The sequence below is a fragment of the Pinus tabuliformis genome, chromosome 2_1, assembly GCF_031772625.1.
Source record: "Pinus tabuliformis cultivar Carrire ecotype Pingquan chromosome 2_1, CPIR1, whole genome shotgun sequence".
Classification (NCBI taxonomy): Eukaryota; Viridiplantae; Streptophyta; class Pinopsida; order Pinales; family Pinaceae; genus Pinus; species Pinus tabuliformis.
Window position 1 is genome coordinate 312,982,944 of NC_142299.1, and position 14,864 is coordinate 312,997,807.

General features: G+C 36.5%; 1 protein-coding gene across 1 annotated transcript in view; it reads left to right on the top strand.

Annotated features, from left to right (window-relative positions):
* LOC149200102 (DNA cross-link repair protein SNM1-like) overlaps positions 1-12,535 on the top strand; it is a 94,338-nt gene extending 81,803 nt beyond the window's left edge. Inside the window, exons 6-9 of the mRNA XM_089402585.1 lie at positions 8,349-8,415; positions 9,779-9,856; positions 11,987-12,039; positions 12,179-12,535. Coding sequence (XP_089258711.1) covers positions 8,349-8,415; positions 9,779-9,856; positions 11,987-12,039; positions 12,179-12,277 — 297 coding nt within the window. The 3' untranslated portion in view covers positions 12,278-12,535. The remainder of the gene's footprint in view (positions 1-8,348; positions 8,416-9,778; positions 9,857-11,986; positions 12,040-12,178) is intronic.
* The last annotated feature ends 2,329 nt before the right edge of the window (positions 12,536-14,864 follow it).

The window sequence follows — 14,864 nt, forward strand, 5'->3', positions numbered from 1 at the left end:
ACATTATTATTTGAATTTTGGACATGACTAATGTTGACAGTTTCTCACTTGCTAGATAATATGCTTTATGTTTTTTGTTTTATAATATGCTTAAATGTTTTATGTTTTATAAAATGCTTTAATATTTGATGTATGTTTGTAATTGCTAGAATATAGATGGTTGATGCTCGAATAATTAATCATTGATGTACAATGGAATCATGGATGCCATATCTATCTTGATTTATGTAAAAATATGCATGTTGTCATGTCTTCTACAACTAATTTGGTATTTGGGATGTTTGTTTTGAATATAAATGCAATATATATATATATATATATAGTAGACACTTCCGAGACGCTTTGCTTCCTAGATTTTTAGAAAATGATGCTTCTGCGTCCCTGCTTCCAAAAAAACGTCTCCGTTTCGCCCTCGCTTCGTGCAACGTTGGTTCCAACCCATTCTTCAAGTCAACACAATAAGGCTCTTCACAGTTAGTCCAACGATGGCTTCAAGGTCTTCAACCCTTAGCTCCAACAGATCTTCTCTTTGTTTCAGAAATACCCGCAAAAATTTGCTTCAAAAGCGTCTACAAACTTGCTACACAAGAAGTCAAATAAGTCAGCTCCAAGGTCGAATGGGTTTGCTCATAAGGTAGGCTAAATATTGTGCTTTGTCCCATCCACAAGGGGAAACAAAGCGATATTGCAGGCCTCCACAACGTCGAACTATGTCTTGTCATTGGTCTCCATAGGGTAGAAGTTACAGGTCTCCACAAGGGTCGAAACATGCTGCTCCCACAAGTTCGAGACCTACTCCCACAAGGTTGATCAAACTAGTAGGGGTCTTAGGAGGGTATCCTATGGAGCAACTACTACGTAAAGGGAAACAATGGAGCAATAGCCCACTGTCACCTAGTTAAGGCTCCCTGCTCTTTACGAACTTTCATCAATGGGAGGAGACTCGGTGTGAGAGCAATCACGATAATGGATATGCTAATGAAAATGATGAAAGGTGATTCCCAAGGCCTATTCACAGGAGAGACTCAATTGTATGGCTTGCTTGGTTTGGAAGCAAGGTGACGGGATCTCCAGGAAGGGCTAAGAAGATCCTTAGGGCTAGGGTTTGAGAGTATGCTTTGCCAAGATGGTTCCTAGAACTAGGGTTCCTTGTAGAGACTTGGCTTTTATGTGATCTTTGTGAAATTGGAATCAACAAGTTGCGAGACCACAAAAGGCCAAGTGGACCCACAATTAGGTCAAGGGTATGGAGTTGATCAACCAAGAATGTGCTTGACCTAATTAGGGAAGGGAAAAGGATCAAGGAAAGAATATTTTTTGGATAATTTAATGCTATGATCCTAATAAGGTCACTAGCCAATGGGAAACCAAGGGCAAGAATTGATCTTCGAGCTAGGGCTTGAGATATCAAAAGATCCGACCATCGGAATTTCGTGAAATTTGGAGGGCTTCTAGAGGACACACCAACGCAGTTATGGGCAAAAGATTGAATTCTTTTGATGGCTAAATCGTGAGAAAGGTGATGCCTTAGGTGACATATGGAGGCTAGGCCTAGAAAAGGAAGGGGAGGTGAGAGAAATAATCTTTAAAAGTGATCACCTATGGAGGATTAGTGCCTTATCCTTTGGGAGAGATGGAGTCAAGGAGAATTCATGGTTTGGAAAGAGTTCACCCAATCAAGGAGGCCTTCAAACAACTTCCCATGGCATTAGGGCATGAGAGCAATTGCTTCAAGGTCTTTACACTTCAATTTGCAATAAATGATGACTTTTCAAGATGTATTTAACATAAAACATCTCTAGGAACATTCATCCATTCATACATGGCCCATGACATGATCCAACGCTATAAAAGATCACAATTTCCCCTAATTCATATAGAAAAGAAATAAATTTCAGACTCGTATAGTGAAAATCCCAACAACATTCATGTGACAAAAGTAAATAACAAAAATAAGCATGGAAATATCACTTACATGTATAAAAGAGTATATCCAATCATCAAATTATGCCAATACAGAAACTCCAAGACAAGAGAGAGACATGCAAACATCAAAATTCATCCATATAATCCAAACTTGTCCTCCAAAAGGTATAGTAATAACCCAATCCAAGTGATGATGAATGAGAGAGAATGCCTCTCTTCTATTTATACAATCCTCTAAGGGGTTCAAATGGCCTAATTTGGACTAAAAATGCCCCTAGAATAAAATAATGTGCATAATAACAATACTTTTGGTGACAAGCCCACCAAATAGCTCAATAATACAAGAATAAGCCTCTCAAGAGGGTCAAATGATCAATAAAGTGAGTCGTTGGGCCTTTGAGGAGGCCTAATGAAGTCCAAGGGGTGCCATGATGTAGAAATGGACTCCAAACATAGTGGACAAAGGGTTGGCCCCTTGTTTTCCAAGCAAGAACCTGTGGTGCTCCCAAGTGGGTGTGGGGGCACAAGGACATCCTCATGGGTCTCCAAATGGATCGAAAATGCCTGTAGACCATGTGCAAGGGATAGGATGATGATATAAGTCCTCCCTCTACAATGGGAGACATCTTATGGACCTTGGAACATCTGACAAGTGTATGGTGCAAGAGTGGAGCCGATTGGACATGGTGAACCAGGTGCATCATCCTCATCAAAAAGGTGGAACACAAACAATCATTGAGTGCTACTTGGGACCAATGAAGTAATATATGCTATGGTGGAGGCCCATGGCTCTCAACGCTCACCCTAAAAGTGCCAATGTGGCCCTTTGGAGGATTAGGACCCTATATAGGGAGACCAAGCCCCAAATGGAGGCCCACCTGCAATCCTGCATAAGATCCAATGTGTCCCCTTTGCCCTCCAATACAACAAATCATTAAAATAATCAAGTAAAAGAGCTTACAAGTCATGGAATCAATGGGGCACTTCATGGTGGCATGACATTCCATAGTGGGCTTTGGCATGTACATGTGTCTCCAAGCTCAATAAGGGGGTTAATCAAGGACCCTATTAGGTGGTTTCAACCTTTAAAGGGGGCGACATGTGCATGGTACATCCCTCAAGTAGTAGGTGGCAAATGATAATGTAATCATTAATGGAACAGAGTAGGGATCAGGGGAATCATCCATTTCACATCTCATGGTACAAGGGTATCTATAATAAGGGAAGCCCATAACTGGGTATATTAGTGTAGGAGGGAGCGAATCATGGTACATGAGTTACCTTGGCCTTTGTTTTTCCACCCTTCTTCATATGCCTTTTGCCTTTGATTGGTTTTTCTTCATAGCTGCTCGGGGCTCCAAGTGATAAGAGCATAATGTGTAATATGTGGTAGTAGATACCCCTTTAAGACGGGGTTGTTCGTTGCCCACCAGTGGTTGGGACAATCATGGGTTCCTTAATGATGGAGGGGGCTCATCTAGGGCCCATAGGAACCAGGGTGATGGCCATGGATAAGGGGTAGAGGTAATATTTGGCTTTTGCCCATGTGCTAAATTTGTATGTCTTGACCATCTCTTGCATCCTGTGGTACATTTCATGTTGAGAGTGGCCAAATTATGCTTTTTTCTTTTTTTAGCTGCATCAACCTCCGGGGCATTGTTACAGGCCTGATCCCAAGGTGTGGACAAGGGGATGGGGAGGTTAACCCTATGTGGACCCAGATGGGAAAATAGATGAATGGGGCTAAAATGAGTGGAAGGGGAGTGATGTAGGTGGTATCCAAAAGTGAGACCACGCAACCAAAATTGGGATTCCCGTGTATTGCCAATCTTAAAGCTAATGGCTAGTAGAGGAGATCCCACGAGACTAGGATACAAGGGCAACCATGAAATTGGGCAGTGGAGACAAGAATACAAACCTAACCCACTTTTTCCGCCGGATTCCCCACCAATTCATGCCCAAAAGTGGCCATGACAAGTAAGAAAATTTACTCAACTATACCAATGAAAAGCTATACCTTTGGGGTTGGGAGGCCCACCTTCAAACATACAATCATGACAAGTGGTTGAGGGACCACATGGATGGCTTAGGTGGTAGAGACAATGGCACATTGAGCTATATGGTGGCTGTTGGTTGCCGACTGAGGACCATTTAGGGAAAAATTTCTCCTATATACACTACCAACAGGTGGTGGGTAACAAGGCCCACGACTCCCACAGGGCCGAAGTTTGTTCTATACAGAGCTAAGGCTGCTCCTACTTAAGGCCAAGAGATGCACACCAAAACATGCCTATAATTGCATCCACAAGGGGTTGAAGTTTTGTTCTAAAGTTTCTTCACAAGAGGGCCGCAATTTGCTCAACAAAAGGTCAAGGTTTTGTTCCCCAAAAGAACCCCAAGATGGCATGAAAAACCTACAGAAAAAGATAACCAAAAATCACAAAAACCTTGCCTTGATTCAACTCCTAGGTTGACAAATTGTGAACCTTAAATTCTTCTACTCTTGCCTTAGATTTGTATGTCTTGCCTTGCTTTGATTGATGCCCAAATGAGGTCCTATTTATACTGCTTTGTTCATGGTTGAATAAACACATCTTTTGGAGAGGGCCACTTGTGTTCATGTAGGCTCATGTAGGTCGACTTCAAAAATATGATTTTTTAACTTGTAAATTCAATATCTCTTCAACGAGTATGAGTTAGGAGGCGATTAAATACTCATTGGAAAGGGCTTGAAGTACTCTACAAGCCTATGTGATTTTCTTCTTGAGATGGTGCCTCCTTTGACATTAATAACAAATATTCTTGCAACATTTCTCTCTTTGAACACAAACCGCAACTATAAAAAATCAACACTCCCTCGTAGCTAGGTCTAGCTCTAGGACTTTGATCACAAACCCAAGGGCTTTTTAAATCATAACCTTCAAGTCTTTTATAGGGTTTACAAACCATAAATCTACCAACTCTTCCAAGAAGGGCTCATACTATTGTGCAAGTGTTATTACTTTTCTTGCTTTATATGAGAGAGCCTTTCTCCTCAACTCCCTTTGGCTCTGGAGTAACTTTCTTGGATCAAATCAAATTAAATGCTTGAAGGAAAACTTTGCCATATACCAATCTGTTTTGGCACAACCCTAGCAATATATTTAAGCCAATACAAGGCATCTTCTATACTTGTTAAGGACCCGTATTTGCACAATCAAATAAGGTTTATGGCAACACTTTACTTCTGCAATTTAAAGCAACAACTTCAGTTCAACCCTTTTTATTAGGTCTTATCTTGCCTTGAAATAGACCTTATTAGTGACCACACTGTTGATTCTACAACTTAGCTTTCTAGAATTCTATTCAGCCTTATTCTCAATCTCATAATAGTCTCAAATTAACCCCAAAAATTGCCTTAGAATATAGCTTGCATTTTGCTTTAGGAAAAAGACTTGAAATTAGTCTTAGAAGGGCCACTAGTTAGATCTCAGAAAAATTTGAATTAGCTTTAGGAGGGGGCTCAGATTTGTCTTAGAAATCTCAGGATCATACTGCCTCATGAAGACTGTTACAAGGGTGAACAAAATCTTGAAATGACTTTGTTTAGGGCCTTATATAGACTTTTAATTAGGCCTCAAAAGGGACAAAATTGTTCCCAACAATGCCACAAATAAAAAGATAGAAGTAGGCTTAAAAATCTTATAAATTTTCAATATAGAGCTCAATAAGGCTTGAGGTTAATTCTCTAATGTTAAAAACACCTTCAAAACTATCCTATATTAGATTGCCAATCAATTCTTCAAGTTTGGTCTAGAAGAGATGCCTCAACTTGATCACAGATACCAACCTTTACAGATACTCAATTATTTTCTTTACCTTGATCTTTCAGAAAATTGAGAACCCATATTGGAAACCCTAGAATAATTTATTCTAGACTCCATTTGCCCTAGATTGAGAAAGGCACTAGCCTTTCTTATTTGTGGCATTCTTTTAAAACTTATAAATCATTTTCTTTTTGTTTTATGGTAAATTAGGGTTAAATTACAACAAAATCTCGTGCTTTTAGCTTTTAATGACCTGTTGATGTATGTCCTAGGATTAGGTTTGTTTGAAAGCGAATTAGAGGAGCTAATTCAAGAAATTTCATGCATTTTTTAAGGTTGGTGTCATACTTTATTTGTTGTTCTATGCTTAATTGATCGTCAATTTTTTTTGTAATTTTATACTTAGTTTACTCTCAAATTTAGCCTTCATTCAAACAACTTCTATACAATTTTAGCGGTTAAATATGCTATTGTTATATATTTTTGCCTTGGTGCAATTTGTTGGCCTAAACCCTAGTTTGTAACAGCCTTGTGTTTTTCTTGATTTGGTGTGTTCAAGAAACCTATTTGAGACTCCTCAGACTAACCTTGGCCTTTAGATTGACACACAAGTCCTTTAGACTTGAGCCTTGAACTTACTCCTTCATTCATTGCAAACCCTAGTTTGTCATACATTTATCCAATTGACTTTATGTTGTAGGATCTTTATGGGGCATTTAGCTTAAGATCCTTGGGTTACTTGATCTCTAAGACCTACTAGGGAAGCCTCCCTTGTGTTGGATTGTGACCTTCACTAAAGAGAGTGGACTAGTTGCTGAGGTGACAACGGTAAGAGTCTTAAGACTTGTAGGGTGCACGTTGTCTAGGTCACCGAGTGAGCCTTTGCACTAGGTGTTAGATTTTGTTGTAACAAGACTTTCCAATGATTCCTTTCCTATAATTGCAAGAATGTTTACTTGTTTAGCCTTCACCAAGCCAAGCTTTTCAATAGAAGAAAGGGAATTTATGTTTACTATGGAAAGTGGTGGATTATGGCTTCATATCTCGAAGAGAAGAGAGGCCTAGCTATAGAGGTATAAGGAAAGGGGTTGTACATTCTCTTTGGCCCAATCATGTGGGAGGATAGCCCATTTCAATAAAATGAAAGAGAATTTATTTATACTATGGAAACTGGTGGATTTTGGTTTCATATCTCTAAGAAAAGAGTGTTGGGAATCACGATTGTCGTTGGACCAAAACCCGCAGGTGTTAGTCAATGATCATATTGCCAGAGATAAGTATCCACGAGAGGTGGTTGGTCCATGTCACGAAACACACGGGGAGTGTTGGTTTATCCAATGTCCAACAATCTCCCCTCAACGCGAGCCAGATGTGTATCGAACTCGTGACGTACGCTCTGATACCACTTGTTGGGAATCATGATTGTTGTTAGACCAAAACATATAGGTGTTAGTCAACGACCATATCGCCAGAGATTAGGATCCATGAGAGGTGGTTAGTCCATGTCATGAAACACAAGGGGAGCGTTCATTTATCCAATGTCCAACAAAGAGAGGCCTAACAATAGAAGTATAAGGAAAATGGTTGGACATTCTCTTGAGCCCAATCATATGGGAGCATAGCCCAGAGTCACTACCCAAAAATTTCTCTACTTGTTTCAAGGCTATCACATGAGAGATTTATTATTAGAGATATCTGGCTTATTTAGCATTTGATAGAATGTTCTTGATATATAAGGTATCAGGTAAAGGATGCCTTCTGAGCAGCTATGGGTTAGCCCAAAGCTTCACAATTCTTTCTTACGTTGTATGTTTAGGGCTTTTTCTTATCCTCTAGGTTATGTTTTCCTTCTCATATGACGTTTGAAGCTTTTAGCAAATGGAAGCTTTGAGAGGCATGCCTATTTTTGATTTCTTGAAGAATTCTTACACCCAATCTTTCCACCATTTGTTTGGATGAGCAATTTTTACTTTGTGAAAGATTTTTCACGTATTCACTGAATATTTCTTAATCAACTGTCTCATTGTCATTTCCAAACATTTAACTTAGGATGGATTCACTAAAAATTCGTGCCAAATTTTGGCTGATCTTGGATTTCATGGTAATGCAAGAATTAATTTAGTATAAAAGAATACTTTTTTTTCATTTGGATAGTTATCTTGTTCTTTCTTGTTTGTTTTCGTCTTCATAGAAGAATATTGGGTGGTAATGTTTTTTCTTAAAATCATTCTCTCCTTTTAATTCTATATTCTTTAAGAGTAGGCCTTAGTAAGGGTTATACCTGAGATCACGGATGACAAGAAATGATGGAAGGGGCTGTAAAAATTGCAGTTATATCTTCAAATGATGTATTTTGGTCTATAATGACTTTTCCGTTCATTTTTATTACACCTGGAAAGTTGTATTATTGCATGGGTATGTTCAGCGATATCTATTTCTTCTTTTTGTAAATACCTAGAGATTGCAATTTATTCCATATATCAGTAATTTAGTCTTGGTTTCGATTTGCAGCATTAGTAAAAAAAACTATTGAACCTTGCATTTTGTTTTCAGAAGTTAAAGCAGTGAACCTTGTTTTTTCTTTGCAGAAGTTAAAGCCTTGTTTTTTCTTTGCAGAAGTTAAAGCAGTACTTACAGAAGTTTGAACGACGATATACATCTGTGTTGGCCTTTCGACCTACAGGTACGTCAAATTGTTGCATTTTATCCACTTGTTGAATCATTTTATTGCATTATTAGGTAGCTCGTTCAATTGTGTCTTGCTTGTTTGTATTCACATGATTAACTAAATCTATAGTAAATAAGGTTTTTGTCTTCAAAACAGTGCAACTGTGTTTTAAAATAAAGACTATCTATATCTATAATATATTGTATTTATGTAAATCTGGAATTTACCTTAACAAGACCTAAAAATCAGATTTACGTAAGTTCAGTCTTGTGCTATTTTATTCATAGAAGATCTTAACGCAGACATGATAAATATTCACAAGGTAGAAGTTTGTTTTTTTAGGTTAAATTTTAATTTCTATGTGGTTCAGACTCCAGATATTGGTGACCCTGACCCTGCATCCATGGAATATTTGTACCAGGCAGATCCTACCAAGTGATCACTTCCTGTTGGCTCAACCATGGAGCCTAACCCCGAGGGTGTCCAGAGAATTGAACCCGTGACTTTTCAATAGCAAAGATGCTTTAACAATGGGGACTCCTCCAATTGAGCTAACCCTGGGGCTTCACAAGCTAGAAGTTATCTCTCAAGTTTTATTTCTTTCTGATGCTTAAACTCTGATCTGTGGTGTGAATTGTACACCTTATTCTTTACCATCTTCACTCAACCCTTGCAACCATCTACTTTGAGAAGTGCGTAGATAGAGATAGTTCCGCACAGGCTTTGTATGGTCTGCTATTTTACCATCTCATGTCAATTATGTTGTGAATATGCCCTTTCCAGTCATCTTTTTCGTTCTGGTTATATTTTTCTCAACCCTTTCAATCATCTACCTTGTGAAGTGTGTAGATGATGAAAGTTTTGCACTGTCTATATATGGCGTGCATTTTTCACAACTCATATGTCAATTATGATGTGAATAGCTGGCTTATATGGCATTTTCGGTCATTGTTTTCTGTCTGGTTATAGATTCTTTCAGGCAGCGCTTCTATTTTAAAATCGTTATACCATACCAATATCTAATTTTTTTGAAGGGTGTGCTTCTGTTGGTATAATCTGTAGACTGCAACCACCTCATCGGCAATACTATTAAGGTGGGCAGGGAATAAAGTATGCTACTATTGTAGCTATTGTACAAGACTATCATGAGCTTTATCATAAATTCTTTTAACAACTCTTTTCAGGAAGGAAGCAACGGTCATCTGTTTAGTAAGGAAGCAATTGCTAGATATGATGCATAAATTGAAGATTTAGCATTAATGAGAAATAGCTGAAAGATTGTCAGATTTCTGGGTGAAGCCCTGTTAGGCTCTACTTTTCATTATCATTGTTCATTTTTACATGCTTTTTGATCTGTTTTTTGCTCTCTTCGATGTAGGGTGGACATACTCCAATAAAATTGGAAATGTGCTTGATTCTCTCAAGCCTGTATCCAAGAACAACATTACAATCTATGGTATCCATCTCCTTCTCTTAATGTTTCTTCAAATTTGTTTGGAAAGAGCTTATAGTGGACTAATTTAACATATTTAAAGTATTTTTTATATCTGACAACGTTGCCATCATGTTTCTCTAGTTGTGTAAATTGTTATGAAGCAGGATCGGTATTATCATCTCATCCAAAATAAGATGTTGGATATGTCTAATGAAATTGGTGTATTGATAAATTATCCTTTACATTGTTCCATGAGAGTTTAATATTTACTGAAACATTGTGGTAGTTGGTACTAAAATGGTATGCATGAGAATGTCACGGTACAGCTGACTGAACTAAAACTAGGAGTAAGTTTGTTAAAGTGATACTTAGGTGTAATGGTTCATAGCGAGAATTTGTCACATGGCTCAGAACAAGAAAAAGTCTTGAAAATGCTCCAGAATAAGACTAGGATTGACTGGAAAATTCTGGTTCAGGAATAATAAAATCCTGTTCAATTTCAAATGAGCTTGATCCATAGTTAAAGGACTGTCCAAAAGGAACATGCCATGTGCCAATTGGCGTTGGTGCTGACGTAAGGATATTCCTATGAGTTGATTTTTCAATGGCTTTGGTAGTAAGATCAAGATGACATACAATTTAATGAGTAAGCATATTCACTTGTGATTAGGTGCGTGTCTTAGTTCTGACGTGTTTAGCATATTGGATAGCGAAACCAGTTAGGACTAAGGATCATAATTCGCTGTATTGTATCCAGTCACTTAACTATTGTACAAATGAAGGAAATAAAACAGAGAAACAGCAAGACAAGAAACCGAATGCCAAACTGAATTTTGGATCGGACTGTTTTATTTAACAATGAGTTTCACCGCTTTACATTTCATGGGCAAATGCCTGTTTTATAGTTACAACTAATTAACCGTTACAGACTTATTCGTTACAACGAACTGACTATACCTAAATTTGCTAAAACGACTAAATCGTTGTCAAACTAACATTGACCCTGATCGTAATCCTGATTTATAGAGGCCAGCATATTTGTGTTACCAGTTTGGCATAAATAGAGACATGGATCAGCACTTGAACACGTGTGAAATAATTTGTCAGAGTTCATCTGTATTTATGAGTTTTCGTTCTATCTTTAAATGCATATAGATGCTCTATCTAATGTAGCAGCCTGACAATTCAGTCTGTTGTTAGAAGCCTGACAAAATGTTTATCAGAGGTTATGCCTCCCTGGATGCAACAGAATTTGTCTGTTTGTTGGTTTACTAAAATATTACAAAGTAGGTAATTCATAAAGGAGACGGGATATATCCATACAACATTTTCAATCAATAGCACGTGACTATATAACAAACATATTCGTCACACATGCACACCATCTCATAAAGTGTAATACCACCATATCCACACATGCTGGAATGAACATTCGGATGACTCTATTGATGTTAGGACCATATAGAGGGAGAACACTATTAGATCAAGCTGAACTCCAAAGTCTGTTTCAGATAGGGAAGGTGTTGTGTCATATACGCAATTGTTTAGTGATGGAGCCTTTGAAAGCTTGCAATGCAGTACACACACCCCCTGTAGGATTTCATCTCTTTTTTTCTGGTATGGGATCCTCATGCCTGATTGCTGGCAATGAAACCATTTTAACCTTGAATCGATATCTAGGTTAGATCTGCAATTATTGCTTATATCACATAAAATCAACACTAAATCTCATATTAGAATTGTGCATTGAAAATCAAATTAAGATACACTTAACCACCAAGGCACTAGCATTTAAAATTGTATAGACCATTCGTATACTTGATCTAAGTGGATGCAGAAGGTAAGCATTCTATTTCACTAAGATTCTCCTTTGGACGTTCTTGTGATTAAGAGAGGGTTTACAATTAAAAGAGCAGTTGCAATTACGAGAGGAATTGCTTTTTGATCTGGGAGAATTGTTTTGTTACAACTTTGGGCAACTGTCCAATTAAAGTGCTATTAAATGTTTCTATAATGTTATCCACAAAACCCATTAATATATTAAAGTGCTCCTAGAACTTTGTGCAAAATAGTCTAGCCTTTCAATAAGTCTCCTTTCTTGTTTTTGTTAACATATGAGTTAAGTAGCATGTGTTTCTCTTCCTCGTGCAGGAGTTCCATACAGTGAACATTCAAGCTTCTCAGAACTTCAAGAGTTTGTCCAGGTTAGATGATTATATACATATTAATCTGCTTTGACGGTTATTTATTTATTTGATATTTGCCTTTCATGCTTCTCTTAGAAGTTATTTTTCCTCAAAATATTGTCTCTAATGTTTCCTTCTCTTTTTACATTTCTTTTAGTTTTTGCGGCCAGAGAAGATTATTGCGACTGTAAATATTGGAAGTTCAGTTCACCGTGATCGTATGCAGTCGTATTTTCGACAGTGGTTAGCGAGATAAAGATGTATTCTTTATCTGTTTAAGCTAGTTGCAACAAATGTCATGTATTTGTATTGAAGCAATTCTGCTAAATAGAAACTGAAATGATTCAATTCCTTTTCCTGCAGAATTCTGGCTAATAAATAATTGCCATGAACTAAACTCTTTTTTATGAAGTCTCCGCATTTATTCTTTATTTAGTCTCGATCCTGCAATTCCTACGCAATCTTAAATTTGCTTCATCAGTGCTATGGAAATCACCTGCTAACATTTTTCTAATGGATTCCTTTTCTAAAGTCTGGCGGGGGAAGCATTCCCTCCTTACTGTTCAAAATCTTTTACTTTGAATGAAACAAAACAGTCCTACGGGGGAGCTATATGCCATGTGTTGATGTACATTCTAAAGTGGGCTTGGCCTCTATTGTGGAGGAGACGAAGTCTGTAATTGTGAATTTGAAAAATATAGAGATGCCAGAAATTGACTGCATATTCAATAAGTTCAAAATGTTGGATAAAGTTTGAGACTGCTTCTGATGATTTGTCCAATTTATTTGTAGACTCCAAGCTGACGTCTTAAAATGAAGTTTGTTTCATTTTGAAGAATTGTATTTTAGATAGTGAATTTCACAATTTTGAAACAAGCATACTTTTTCGCTGTAGGATTTAAATGTTTACTTTTAGGCTACAATCGAGCCAATCCTTTTGCATTTTGACTGTCATGGGATTCAAGTTTGTTTAGTTTAGATTGTAAATTTCACAACTGAGCCTACACCTATCTACTAACAAGCATACTTTCTCAAGGATACTTTCTCATTGTAGATTATAAATGTTCACTTTAGGCTCCAATTTAGACTATCGTTCTGAATTTGATTTTTTGTCCGAAGATTCAAGTAATTTAATTTCTCACCATATATATTATTGTTGGATTAGAATTTACCAACAAGCATACTTTCTCATTCTTTCTCATTGTAAATGTTCACTTTAGGCTACAATTTAGACTATCGTTTTGAATTTTGTCTTTTTGTTCAGAGATTCAAGTAATTTAATGTCTATCGTTTTGAATTTTTTTTCTTGTTCAGAGATTCAAGTAATTTAATTTCTCGCCATATATATTATTGTTAGATTCCATTCCATCAAGATGATTATTTTGGTTTTGCCTTGGGATTTGATTTCTTACTCTATTATCGTTAGATTCAAGTTCGAAGAAAATGACATGACGATAAGATGTGCGCATCTCAAAAAAGACTTCAAGTTACCAAGTTACCATTATGATGGTTTGTGATATAGGAAAAATATAAACCTTTAGGGATCTGCACCTTTTCTATTGAGGGATGGCTAGTTATTATCTTCGCACTTGATAACCAAAAAAAATCTTGGCATTGTTTTTGGAATGACGATTAACAATCATAATGAACATAACTTTTCAAGTCTAATAACATTTTCGCTAAAATTTTATAAATCTTTTGATGGCCACTAAATGTGTGGATTAACGAAATCAATCTAGTGATCAAAATAATGGTTAATGTTATGTTGTAGCTTATGAATATTGATCGTAGAATAGATATGACAATTGATCGTAGGTATGTAGTGTTTCATTATTTCGGATTTTTATTTTTTATTTATTTTGGTTAATATTATGTTTTTATATGGTTTGAGTTAATGATGGTAATTGTGAGATTGATAGTATATGATGGAGATATTAAGAGATATATTCTTTAATCAATTAATAAATATTTCAATAAAGAGGTCTAACTGTAGAGTATAATCAATAATTCCAAAAATTATGTCTTAGGTTAAAGGACGTTCTGAATGATAAATTATCAAATTTATTTACGAGAGCGTTGAAAGAAACATTTGATATGAAGTGTCTTTTTGAACCTAAATCCATTGAGCATATTTATGGCTATTATAAGAGTGGTTAATAACAACTATATAGAGCATTATGCTTTTTCTTCTATCCTCACTAAACCAACAAGGTTGACATCTCAACAAAGATATGAAAAAATAACTAAGGGAATATGTTTTATTTGTGACAAGAAATATAGTAAGGGACATAAATGTGATGAGAAGAAATTATTTTACATACATTGTGAAGAGGAAGAAGATCAAGAATTGGAACCATCACAAAATCTAGGGCTTGAAGGGTCTACTCTAATGATATTTTGTTATGCATTGGTCAACATTAGTACTCTAGAGACCCTCACAATAGAAGGATATAAGGATGTATAAAAAATATAGCAATGTTAATTGATTTTGGTAACACCCTATTGATCTTTGAGATTGTTTGAAGTTTTTGAGGCAACATGACTAGGTAAAATTTCTTCTACTTTTTTAAAGAGTTGGTGTTTCTCTATGGATGTTACAAGAAATGCGCTTATTACAAACTAAGAAAAGATAAGATTAAATAAGAAATACAATAACTTGAGAGGAGACCAAATTATTCAAAAGAGAAAACATAGACACCATTCTATAAAAATAAGACCGATCTTATTTTAATAATCATTTTAATCATTTCTGAAAATTTTGTTAAATCTTCTCTTCAAAAAATTTACTCATAATTTTGCCGCAATTTAAATAACACCGTGGAATTTTGCAAAAACTTGGCAAG